General features: G+C 39.3%; 1 protein-coding gene across 3 annotated transcripts in view; it reads left to right on the plus strand.

Moving 5' to 3' along the window:
- The window catches only part of dlc1 (DLC1 Rho GTPase activating protein), a 78,698-nt gene extending 68,210 nt beyond the window's left edge, over nucleotides 1-10,488 (plus strand). For all 3 annotated transcript variants that reach the window (XM_038269042.1, XM_038269040.1, XM_038269041.1), the window contains exons 7-14: nucleotides 1,086-1,245; nucleotides 2,239-2,446; nucleotides 2,784-3,000; nucleotides 4,419-4,533; nucleotides 5,706-5,921; nucleotides 7,726-7,943; nucleotides 8,061-8,234; nucleotides 8,843-10,488. In XM_038269042.1, the coding sequence (XP_038124970.1) occupies nucleotides 1,086-1,245; nucleotides 2,239-2,446; nucleotides 2,784-3,000; nucleotides 4,419-4,533; nucleotides 5,706-5,921; nucleotides 7,726-7,943; nucleotides 8,061-8,234; nucleotides 8,843-8,942 (1,408 nt within the window). In that variant the 3' untranslated portion in view covers nucleotides 8,943-10,488. The remainder of the gene's footprint in view (nucleotides 1-1,085; nucleotides 1,246-2,238; nucleotides 2,447-2,783; nucleotides 3,001-4,418; nucleotides 4,534-5,705; nucleotides 5,922-7,725; nucleotides 7,944-8,060; nucleotides 8,235-8,842) is intronic.
- The last annotated feature ends 2,082 nt before the right edge of the window (nucleotides 10,489-12,570 follow it).

The following is a 12,570-nucleotide window of genomic DNA, read 5'->3' on the forward strand; positions in this document are numbered from 1 at the left end:
ATCTGCTAAAGGGTAACTCTCCTGCTGCCTCTGAGACTTGCATTAGAAAACAGAAAATAATGGGTTTCTCCTAAATATTCTTTCACAACTTCTGTACTTTTCTGGCTTTTTTTTTCTTTGTTAAACTCATTGACACTGAACATAGTTCAAATTGGGTCTTGTTCAAAAGTAACAGCAGCCAAACTGAAGACTGTTGTGGTTTATATACTCACAGGAAAAGATTTCATTTTGAAGCTTCTGACCCATTGGTTATGGGTCAGGTCTGATGAAGAGGAAAATCAGGTGATTATGGTCTCCAGCCCAGCTGTCCATGCATCTCTATAGAAAAAAAAGAGAGCCCAGGGGGCCCTAAAATGTCTTCACAGTTGGGGCGACCAATAGTGTTAGTGGTACCTTAAAATTGAAATCTAACAACGGATTCCAGGCTCCAGTTTTTATATATTTTCTGATGAAAACTTGAACGAAAGCAGTTGGGATTGTTTTCATGTTTTTCTCTCACTCGATGCCATTCTTCCTCTAGGAACAGAAGGCGTCTTGACAGTCATATGACGGGTCAGGGTCTTTCTGAAAAACAGAGTCCGATTGTTGCTCACTACATATTCAGAATTCCGTCCAAGATCATAAAAAGCTTCTTCTTTTTTGTTTTTCACAAACTGGGGTTCTCAGAAGTACTCCAGTCTTGTGAGCTGGTCCTACAAAGATATACTTGTCCTGAGTCACGCACACAGGCACTTTGCTAAACACACTTACACCCATGCAGGAACACATCCATAAATCTGTGGGCAGTTTTGCGTGAAACAAAACGGTTCTGTATGATCTGATCGTGGCTTTAGGCATGCTGGGTACAAGCATCAATATCTCTGGACACAAAGTACCAGGCACTAAAAGCAACTCCATTTAAAATCTCCATCTCACTGGACGGAAAAATGCAGAGCAGCTCACGTTAAGCTCTAAGGCGTGCTTTTGGTTATTTCTATAGAAACCTTAACTGTTTTTTTTTCTGTAAAGAGATGGGAATGTCCTTAGCTTAAATCTGAATTAATATACATTACTGTTATTTTCCTTTGTGCCATTTTATGTTTCAGGGCTGTGCCAAAGTTTATGAAGCGAATCAAAGTGCGCGACTACAAAGACCGGAACGTGTTTGGCGTGCCACTCCAGGTCATCGTCCAGCGGACTGGTCAGCCCCTCCCTCAGGGTATCCAGCAGGCCATGCGCTATTTGCGCAATCAATGTCTTGACCAGGTATGCTATTTTCACAGATGTACACTTGTAGATAGATATGTGCAAATTGTATTTTTGTTCATTAAAATCATGTTGATCAAATTTCCAATCACTATTATTTACTCTATATCAGTTTATGAACTTAGTTAAATGAGAAATATAGATCCCAAAACCTTCCCAATGTTGTTTTCCTTGCATCTTAAACATACAGCATTCATATGCCTGAATACTGTGTGGAAGAAAATGTGTAAAAGTCAAAAGGTTTTTAATACTATGTAAGGCACAGGCCATGCGTTATGGCTTTGTTTCCTTTAGTAAAAGATCAAAAGTGTGTGTGTGCATTCATGAGGGGCAGAATGGGCCTATGTGTAGAAAATAGCTGTTTAAGCACGATGGCTTTCTTCTCAAAGCAGGACAAGGCGCCTCTGTTAAGAGGTGGCAAAAGCTGCTGGAAAACACTCAGCCTGGACATTTAGTCCCCGTTTTTCTCCCAAAAGCATTTTAATGCTTTATTTTTCTAATTTTTGTTCAAGAATGCATGTTAGGAAGGGTGTCATGGAAGCGTCTGGCAAAAAACAGTCAACATTTTCTGTTGTGATGTAACTCCAATTAACTCTAAATTCCAGATTACTGGATGATTCAAGAATGTACTTATTTGTTTTTTGTTTTTTTTTACAAAGCAAATTATCCATTGAAAAGATGAGCTTAGCATGAATCACTTTAGATACACCTAATTATGAGATCAAAACATTTAAATCAGTTTTATTGCAAAGGCTGATAAGGGATTTGGACTTTAGGTTTTCTTTGTGTGCTTTGTTATAGCATAGTCATGTTCCAACCACAAACTTTAATTTAGTTCCCCACAAAGTATTGCATAGTTGGGAAGCCAGCTCAATACACTCTTATACTCTCACAGCTAATCCAGTGCAATCAGTTAAGGGCTTACTTCAGGGTTTATTTTTACTGGATGTATGATGTTCTTCTTTCTCCCTTTGCTCCTCCTCCTCCTCAAAGGTGGGCCTTTTCAGAAAATCTGGAGTTAAATCTCGCATCCAAGCTCTTCGCCAAATGAACGAGGCCAGCGGCGCCGATGGTGGAGGGGTCAGCTATGAGGGCCAGTCGGCCTATGATGTAGCTGATATGCTGAAGCAGTATTTCAGGGATTTGCCCGAGCCACTGCTCACAAGCAAGCTGTCTGAGACCTTCCTGCAGATTTATCAATGTAAGAAAACAAAAAATCAGTCTTTAAATCACATGATAGCAGTTTTCCCTCTTCTGTATGATCCTGTTTAGCAAAATGAGTCTCTTAACCTCTGGTCTCTGAAGTATTTAAATGGAATTAAGCTAATAAAGTCATACAAAAACAAAGAAATATATTATAGACTTTGTGCCTTACATAACAGATATTCAACTGTTCTGTAGCCAAAGTGGCTCCCAACACAATATCCTTATTGAATTAACCAGTTTCTGCATAAATCGATGACATGATGCAGCATGACTGCGGGTAACTGAATTAATAAGAAGATGTAACAAAAAATGCCTCCTCCTCCTTCCTGCAGACATGCCCAAAGAGCTCCGCCTCCAGGCTACCCGTGCCGCTGTGCTGCTGCTGCCAGATGAGAACAGGGAGGCGCTGCGCACACTGCTGTGCCTGCTTAGTGACGTGACGGCGTGTGTGGCTGAGAACCAGATGACGCCCACCAACCTGGCCGTGTGCTTAGCGCCGTCACTCTTCCATCTTAACACCCTGCGCCGCAAGGAGAGCTCTTCTCCCAGGTGTGTGATTCCAGACAGCCTCACTTTGTCAGATCCTAGAGAAGCCTCTAAAGTAGTAGACACCCGTTCTCTGGGAGGGTCATTAAATTGTTAATTAGTTAGTTTAATACCATATATTGCATTTATTTTGTCTCTGCAGCTCAGTCGAACAATATGGTGCATTAAGGTTACCATGCTGTTTCAAATTTATTGTATAGAAGGTTTAAAATGATATGTGCCTCTTATTGTCCAGTAGATATTAATGCAAAGCGTGTTAAATGTGGCAGCTATTTAGACAGACTATTTCAACGAAAAAGAGAAAAAAGTGGAATGGTGAAAATGACAGATGTATTGTATTGATAACACTTTAAATAGGAAATAAAACTTCCTGGGTGGGATGCGAAACATCTTCAAACTTGGAAACAAAGTCCAGTGTTTTATTTTTAACTTTTTTTTTTCTTGGAATGACTATGACCTGGATGACTGAGAGTCTTCACCACCATATTGTATTGATAAGTTTATCCTTTTAAAATATGTCAGGTTGTAAACCATGGTACTGTTTGCCTACAGATGGACTCATTAATCATCAAAAGATTAGAATGGGACAGTTTTTTGGGGGGTGGGGGGGTTGCTTTGATCTGTGATCACTTGTTCTTGTTAAATGTATTTCTATCTATTCAAATCTAACAGATATCAACAATTTCAGTTGTTTTTTTGTTGTTTTTTTTGTATGGTTGTTATTATCAAATTTTAATGAGTATTTAATGAAAATGGGGGCAGATGTTTTTTTTTTTTTTTTTTTTACTTCTTTCTGCTCCTTTTCTTTCAGTCATGATTTCATCTGTCACGTGCACAGCTTTTATTATGTTGTTTTCTTTAAATTAATGAAATGGATATATAAAAATACCTTAAAGAAATCTAGAAAACAGCCAGTTTTGCAAAAAGTCAGATGTAACGCCTGTTAAAAACGGTGATAGAGTTTCTGGCTCTAGAAGCTGTTCATGCAGCTTACCCTACACCCCAGTAACACCCTCAGCTTCCCGCACTAATCATTGCAGAACTTCTCCTGTCTACATTTTGGAGATGAATCGCATCCAAAAACTCTTATGCACATCTCTGTAGACTGTTGTAATGATGCTGGTAGGGATCTTGTTGGCGATTGACAAGCTCTCTCCATTTTTCTATTTTGGTTACATAACATTTAACATGCTTTAGGTTCTAAAAACAGGAAGAGGCCACTTCACGAAAACAAAAGGGTATAATCCTTTAGGTGGAGGGCTGAGATGGAAAGGAAGCTCGGAAAGTTTGCGTAAACCTTTTAACAAACTTATGTTGTTTCACATACAGAAACCAACATTAGCCGGTTACAGTTAGATTGTTTTTTTTCTACTCTTTCATGATGAATAACCCTTTTCTCTCTCTCTCCTGGCTTGTGACAGGGTAATGAACCGGAAGCAGACGCTGGGCAAACCTGACCAGAGGGATCTGAATGAGAACCTGGCTGCCACTCATGGACTGGCCCACATGATCCAGGACTGCAGAAAACTCTTCAGGGTCAGTTCTGCAAAACAGCAGGAAATAAACTTTAAGCTTAATTAATCTAAGATTAAAATCAATCAATCCAGGCCATTCAAACTTTAATTCATGTAGGAACTCAGAGCAATAATGAACAGCATGAGTATCCTGTTTAGTTTTAGTTTTTATTTTAGAGGAATGTTAGCATTGGCAATCACCTACAAAACATTAAAATTAAATTCTACATTTCAAAATAAACCCAAGGTCGGGTCCTAATATAGGCCCCTGAAGCACCCCACGTCCAAAAGGCATACTAGAAGAAATAAACTGTTATGGTTTTCTCTCTTAATGACAGATTACAGATTTTTTTTTTTCACAGCATGAGTTACAGTGACCCTCAATTCCAAAGTCTTTAGAGAGCAAACCTAATGTCATTGTCACATGCCTTTCATCCATGCATATGTTGTGTAAACACTCCGAGTTGTACAACTCATTCCTGCAAATCATGCTGACGTTGTGCAAGTAGCTTGGTGACGAATGTCCCGACTAACTTCATCCAGTCTAATTTATTTTGTTTATCTTCAGTTTATCCCTAAACAATTATTTGCACAGAACATACCTGTGAGAACTATATGTTCGCTCTGCAAGGTCTCAAATAATCCGATATAAAAACGTTATCTGAACCATATTCTGCCTTATACCCTCACCTCAGACATGTAAAAGCTAAAAAGGCACACACTGAGTTATCACTATAATTTAAAGCTTGATTCAATTTAGGACCAACTTCCTGCCTTCCCATCAGGCTCATATCCAGCAAGTAAACTCAATAAAGCCTCTAAATGAGGGAGGAAGCTCTCTAATTAGATTTATATTGTACGGTACTCAGAAGGAAGGACGGGTGAAATGAACATATATTTATCAAGATATGAGCTCACCTTTAAGAGGATCTTATTTATCTGCATTGTCGGGAGTTAATTTGAGCACTAAAGCTGAACAAGAATGAGAACCACAGGCCTATAAATAGAAAGAAACCATATTCTGCTTTAATTTCAGATGCTTAACCAGGTAGCGCTAATTACAAGTTCTAAAATACTACACTGTTGTAGCAGAACTTTATTTCAGCCTCTCTCAAAAGCTACTGTGGAACAAAATCTGTTACTACATCAGTTTGTTACGCCCTGACCCTGCGTTTACTGGGTTCCTCCTCTTAGATCCCCGAAGAGATGAACCGTTGCAGGAACTCCTACGTGGAGCAGGCTCTGCTGCCGCAGCGCTTTGAGGAGCTGGCTGGTGAGGAGGCAGGACAGGGGGGCTACAGAGCCTGCCTTCAGGACAGCTTGGACCAGCTCCTGAAGGAGGCCAAAGACAAGTTCAAAGGTTACGACAGCTGCTCCACGCCTGAGCATGCAGAGCTGGCCTACAGGAAGGTAAGCCCACACAATTAACCTATGAAAATCCTGAAAAATAAAGAAAGATGAGTTATTTTGTCTGAGGTGTGTAAACAAGCTGCCACCTCTGTTTCCTTTCGCCTTCCCGTTCGCCTTGCAACTTTAAATAGTGAGTGGAAAAACAGCAGTTAGGGTTTCCTGTCTAGAAAGGAATCCGTGTGAAAACGGCTGTGCTCTTGGCTTCTCGCTACCATCCCATCTGCTCTGGACTCTGTCCCAGAATGACATCAGCCTCAGCACCCAACACACACAAACACAACTTTTTCATTCTCCTAGGCCTGCGTTTCCTGTGCTGAACATGCTTAAAGGCCTGGGTAGGCTTATCTTTTCTCCAGTTTGAAAGTCGCAGCAGCACAGCAGCTGCATGTTTTACTCTCAGATGGAAAATGATTGACACTGGATTTCCACTCTCACCTTTTCACCTTTTGTATCTTAGCAACCACAAACTTCAATTTTTTATTTATTTCTGTGATTGACCGACTCAAAGTAGGACAAGACAGAAGTGAAAAAGGAAAAATTCAGGGTCTTTAAAATTTTATATAAATAGGTGAAATATGCTCATTCCTATTTACTATCAAATCATCACCAGAAGATTAAAACACTATGGCTTTAATCAGAGAAGCAACCCAGAAGGCCATGATATATCTAGGGGATCTTTACCTACAGCTTTGATTAAATAATTATCTGACAAGAAAACGTTAAGATGTGCTCAACAACCTTGACCTCTATAGGAAAGTGGCAAAGAAAGCTTTTGTTAAAAGACATTGAAAAATCCTGCTTGCAGTTTGACTGACATCATGTAGCGAATCTGGATAGCTGAGAAAAAACATTAAGGGATTCTGCACACAAGCAGAAGGTTGTGCCTTCAAAACAAGATAAAACAAAAAGAATCACCCTGTACTATTCCTATGGTGAAACATGGTGGTGAAACATCATGCCGTGGGGAAGCTGCTTAGAGTTGAGGGAGTTAAAGAAAACACAAAGGCTGTGTTTAGACTTTAGTGGGGGCTTTGAACAAACAGGAGAATTACCTAAATATTAGGGATTTTCTGATCTGATATGAATATCGGATATTGGTCTGATATTAGCCCAAAAACCACTATCCGAATATCCGATTTTATCGGCCAGCATCTTTTCATGCTGATAGTAGTAGATTATGGTAGATTTGTTGTTGATTACGGTTCTCTGTTCACTTGATAAAGCTTTTCTAACATTATACAGTATAAATTAAGTCATAAAAGTATGCATAATTCATGTTAATATTGGTATTTTAGCTTATTTTTCAAAATGGCATTGTATCGGAAACTGGATCAGGACATCCCTACTTGACAGCTAGAGCTATCAATGATTGGTTTAGATCGAAGCATATCCATCTGGTAGAATACTGCTAATAACGTCTGTACCTGCCTCTCTTATTTATTGTGAATTGGCTATGTGCAGTCTTTTAATTTTAAAACCTACAGAGAAATATAACAAAGGCTTTCCATCTGTAAAGGTAGAGAGGTGGTTTTTACAAACTATGGTTCCAAGGAGGCTACAGACAGACAATTGATTCCTACTTTTCAGATTCTTTATCTGTTAAAAATAGAAAACCACGTGTCATCTGTTGGTTTACCACATGAAATACAAAGGAAACATTTCTAGCTTGTGGTTGAAGTATGCCAATAAACTGAAGAGCTGAATGCTGTTAGAAGTCACTGTATGTTTGCTAACAAGTAGATAGAAGATCCATCATAAATGACTGGGTGTTCTTGGTGTAATGTCATCTGGCCTTTTCCTGTAGGTGCACGATGGATTTCCACTCAGACTCTGGAAAGTAACAGTAGAGATTCCAGCAAGTCCCGATGAGGTTCTGACACGAGTACTACGAGAGCAAGGGCATTGGGATGAGGACCTACTGGAAAGCAGAGTGGTGGAGACCCTGGATGAGCGGACGGAGATCTACCAGTATGTCCGAAACGCCATGGCACCACATCCCACTAGAGACCACCTGGTGCTAAGGTAGACTCTTTTCTCCTCATCGTGGGTTCTCTTGCTATTTTGTTGTTCCTGTTTCAGTGCATCTCTGCTTTCTTAATATTGTCAATTAATTAATAGTATCTTGATGCTTGTTAACAGAACATGGATCACAGACCTGCCGAAGGGTGCGTGCGCACTTGTTTCTACGTCTGTGGACCATGAAGGGGTTCCAGTGGTGGGTGTCCGTGCCAATGTGCTCACCTCACGCTACTATGTAGAACCCTGTGGAGCCAACAAATCCAGACTCACGCACATTTCCAGAATCGACCTCAGGTTGGTGAATTGCACAGAACCCAGGATGAATGTAGCTAGAGGAGTTTTGCAAGCTAACAAAGAATCCAAATCAATTCCTGAGGGGCGGACCCATTCTTCTGGTTCAATTTGCATGTTTTCTAAGCCAAAACAAGTTTTTTTCAACACTAATTCTGACATTTTGAACTGAAAAATCTTGAAAAACTTGAAAACAGAGTCCAGTGGATTGTTTTTGTTTTTTTTTTTACTTTTTTTGGAAAGTAGCTAGACGATAGAGACAGACAGCCTATTTGATCCATATTGATTTGGTGAATTCAATCCAACATCTTACTACTTTATTCCAAAAACACTTGCATGTAGTTTGATGGGCTTTATGAGTTGAGTGCAAATCAGATCAATTTGATTGGCATGAATTTACGTAATGGCTTTAATAGAATGCTTTCACATCTGATGTATTTGGATCTGCTACCCCTATCAAGGAGCATGCCACTTATTTATTCCTGATTCATGCACTATATTGACATGATAAAATAATTTTAAAAAGCTGCATCTTATAACTAGAAAATAAATATGCAAACATTTCATAAAGTTGAATCCTCCTAAGACCATCTCTATTTCTCCTTTTTCAGGGGTCGTTTTCCAGAGTGGTACAACAAACTCCACGGACAGTTGTGTGCCGCTGAGGTGGCAAGAATAAGAGACTCCTTTACGGTTTCCATGGACAAATAAGCAGGAAGGATGCAATTCGGACCAAAACAGATTCTTGGACTGCAAAAAATACTCAAGGAGCAGTCAGACTGTCATTATTTCCACAAACAAAAGACAAAGTTTGTAACCTGGTTTCAAGGACTTGCTTGTCCCGGGTCGAAAGAGTTAACTGATCGTGTTGGGACTGCTGAAAAGGATTCGCACACAGATTTAACTTTTTGTTGTCAGTTCAAGACATGTGGTTTAGACTTTATCTAAAGGGATGATACTGCTTCTGAGAAGCAAAGAAGATTCAAGGTATGCATGAACTTGTGTGTGCGGGATGTGTTCAAAGCAGCAAATGGTGAATGCATATTTACTCATGTCGGTTTACAGGCAGAAGAAACCGTGTACATACAAACTATTTTGGGTCAGAAAAGTAGCTTTGACCATCCACCTCATGCTACCTCTGACCAACATTTCTGTTACAGCAAAGCACAGGAGGAGCGGTAGACGTTATTATAGAGAGCTGCTGAATGAATCTGTGGGTGAAGAAAGATGCAAATCCACAGACTGAGTTGGAACAATAGATAGGATATGGTGAGATGACAGGTGGGCGATTGCAAGCAGGGTTTTAGTGTTTAGATGTAGACAGAGGAGGGCTGGTGGCTGGCTCACCAAAATGAAAGGACTGATCAGTCAGGGCCTCATTCACTGACAGATAAAAGTCACTCCAATCCCTACAGAAGGATTTGAATGAGTCAGGGGTTTTATATAGAAGCCGATTTTTGTTTGCAAAGATCCAACCGATGGGTTTAGCCTCCAAGCTAGTGCCAAAAGCCAGATCTTTAGCGACTTTACAGAGAACAGCAGGGAAATAAAAACCAGGTGTAATGGACCAAATGGAGAAAAAGCTGAAAGCTAAACCTAGAAGGTGTCAATGTTCGTTTTAGTCTCAAACACGTCACTGTTTTGTTGATTGAATTACGGTTTGTTGTTTGCATTTCTGTTTTATTAAAATATATTACATACTATACATATTCAATACTTTGTGCACAAAAGAACAGAAGACACTGTTCAAACCTGCAACATAAACCTCCAGCTACAAGAAAAGATGAGAGAAAAAAGCCCTTTTATAAAGGCGGGGATTTTACAGGTTTTACTGTAAAGAGGGGAGAATGAATGTGTTTTTCTATAGAAGGATACAAATCTTTTTGCGTAAGCGTCTATCTCTCTTATCTCACAGTGTTTAAAAAGTAATTATATAGAGTTGGGTCCACGTAACTTCTAGCTTTGACGCTCTTCTATCACAGACTGTTCATGTGGAGTGTGTAATTAATTCACTAAGCCATTTGTTTATATTCTACAAGTTTATACCTGTAACAGTGTCTCTGCCAAAATATAACGCATGACAATGACAGTTAATTTAAAGTAAATATATTTATACCTCAGATATGTTTTGTTTTGTATCATTTGTTATTTTATTGTACATGGTAAGCTTTGTGTTACAGATAATGTGTTTTATCTTTTTTATTAATATTATTGCTGTACAGGTTAATCAAAGTGCACTATTAAATGTATTAAAATATTAGCTTTGTTTATTTATTAATTTTTTTTCACAAAAATATTTCTAAAACTTTCAACATGACCTTGGTTTTTCCCACACCTCCCTCTCTAAAACGCTGTGGTCACTCATTTGGATCGAGTTCGTCCCAACTGCAGCTTTTCCCCTCATCCTGACCCTAACCACCGTAAATCTCAACTGATTTGACTTCATTCCACACGAGTAAATCTTTGATGGAACTAGAAAAGCCAGGAGGATAATGATCTCACTGCTAATTATTATTCTTAAACATGTTTCTGTTATCACAACACTGTGGGGTCTACTGTTCTGTAGCAAAGAAGTTTAATAGGAGTCACGAGGCAAAGACAAGGGAGCCTCTAGGTGTGAGCAGGCACTTTATTATTTTATTAACCTATTGGAAAAGAGCAACTTAATATAAATGATCTATTTTATCTGGACACTGCATCTTTAAATCTGAAAAACCGAGGATTGCGGTAGATCTAAAGATTATTTTTTATTGTCTTTAAATGTGATACCATAGAATATAATTTAATTTGCCTTACTGGTGGCCATGTTTACTAGTATCCGTATTGAAAAAGAGAAAGCGAAAGAAATGGCTAAGATAGAAATAAGCTAAAACTGAATTTCAGCTTGATTATTCTGTTTACATCCCAGCCTGCATTCGGTCTGCAGCAAAGCTTGACCTTGGGATGTCCGAAAAGCAGCTTTCTTGCCATTGCTCTAAAAGTTGTGGTATGATTTTATTAGTAGCCTTCTTAATCAGGTTACACACAGCCACAGGGTGTGCAATGCCCTGGCCACCCCGCTGACCAACCCACTTGCCAGTGTAAATTGTAGTAGCATCAGGTTAGCATTTCATTCCAATATGCTCAGTCAGCGACATAACATTAAAAAAATCACACAATAAACCAAGATATGAGTGGGTGTTTACTTATATCTTTATATCTTCAGACAGGTTTACCATAATAGTAGATTGAAACCCTGAAATTATGGCTTTTAGTTTCATTGTGCCACCCCAAGATTTTTAGTGGCCCCATCTGGTCACCCCTATGAAACATTTCTGGAGGCGCCACTGCACACAGCATCATGTTTGGTAAGGGTTTTGTCATTATCAGTATCATAGTGACAACTAAAATTAACAAATTGTCCTTCTGCGTGACTTTTGAATTGAATCAGTTTGTATTATGTAAACATCTACAGACAGTGCTGTACTCCCCCTTGACTGTTTTCCCCCCTTGGGCTTGAGTATGTGTCCACCCCCAACCCTCCGCCCCAAGTGGTCCAAACACCTCACAGAGATTATGCAGCTCCAGATAAGCAGGAGTCAGCGCCAAGGCTGCATTCCCACCCTGCTGTTTGAGAATCCACCACAGGAAGGTTCCCACATTGATAAATACTTATGAATGTGTGCATTCTTCAGTCTGTGCTGCTTTTCCTGTAGTTTGAGCTTTCGTGTTTTAAATCAGAGAGCAAAAGTGACTGATTTATTTATCCTCTGTTTATATATTTTTGTGAACACACACACACACACAAAATGATTTCAACAGACGTGTGTACAAGATTTCCCCTTCTAATGTGAGCTTTGGGTCAGAAAGATCAGACATATAGGTTTGATGCATGAAAGTTGGACAAAATAGCAAAAAAAAAAAAAAAAGAAATATGAGCACATATGCATTTCCATGACACTTTGAATCTGAAAAAGGTGGCAAATCATGACTTGTTCCATATCCATAGACATTCTGATGGATGAGCTGTAGTAGTGTTGTGGCAACAGGAACGGTATGCCATTGTGATAAGGCTATATTTTAAGAGTCAACACAGGAATTCATTAAATTTCATTCCAGTGTTTGCAGTGTTGGACTCATGGCTCCATGTTTCAGACATTTCCAAAGGTGGAAAGTGTCTGTGCTAAGGAAGATGGATCTGTTTGGCCCCCCACAAAAAAAGACTATATATCAGTGTATCAACAACAACAACAACAAAAAAAACACCTTCACATTAGAGTGAAAAGTTCACTATTATTGCTTCCTTGCTGGTCAAACGATGCATGTTCAGCTCTACGTCTAACAGAGAATATGCAGTTGG

The sequence above is a fragment of the Cyprinodon tularosa genome, unplaced genomic scaffold, assembly GCF_016077235.1.
Source record: "Cyprinodon tularosa strain WSP-4 unplaced genomic scaffold, ASM1607723v1 ctg718, whole genome shotgun sequence".
Taxonomy (NCBI): domain Eukaryota; kingdom Metazoa; phylum Chordata; class Actinopteri; order Cyprinodontiformes; family Cyprinodontidae; genus Cyprinodon; species Cyprinodon tularosa.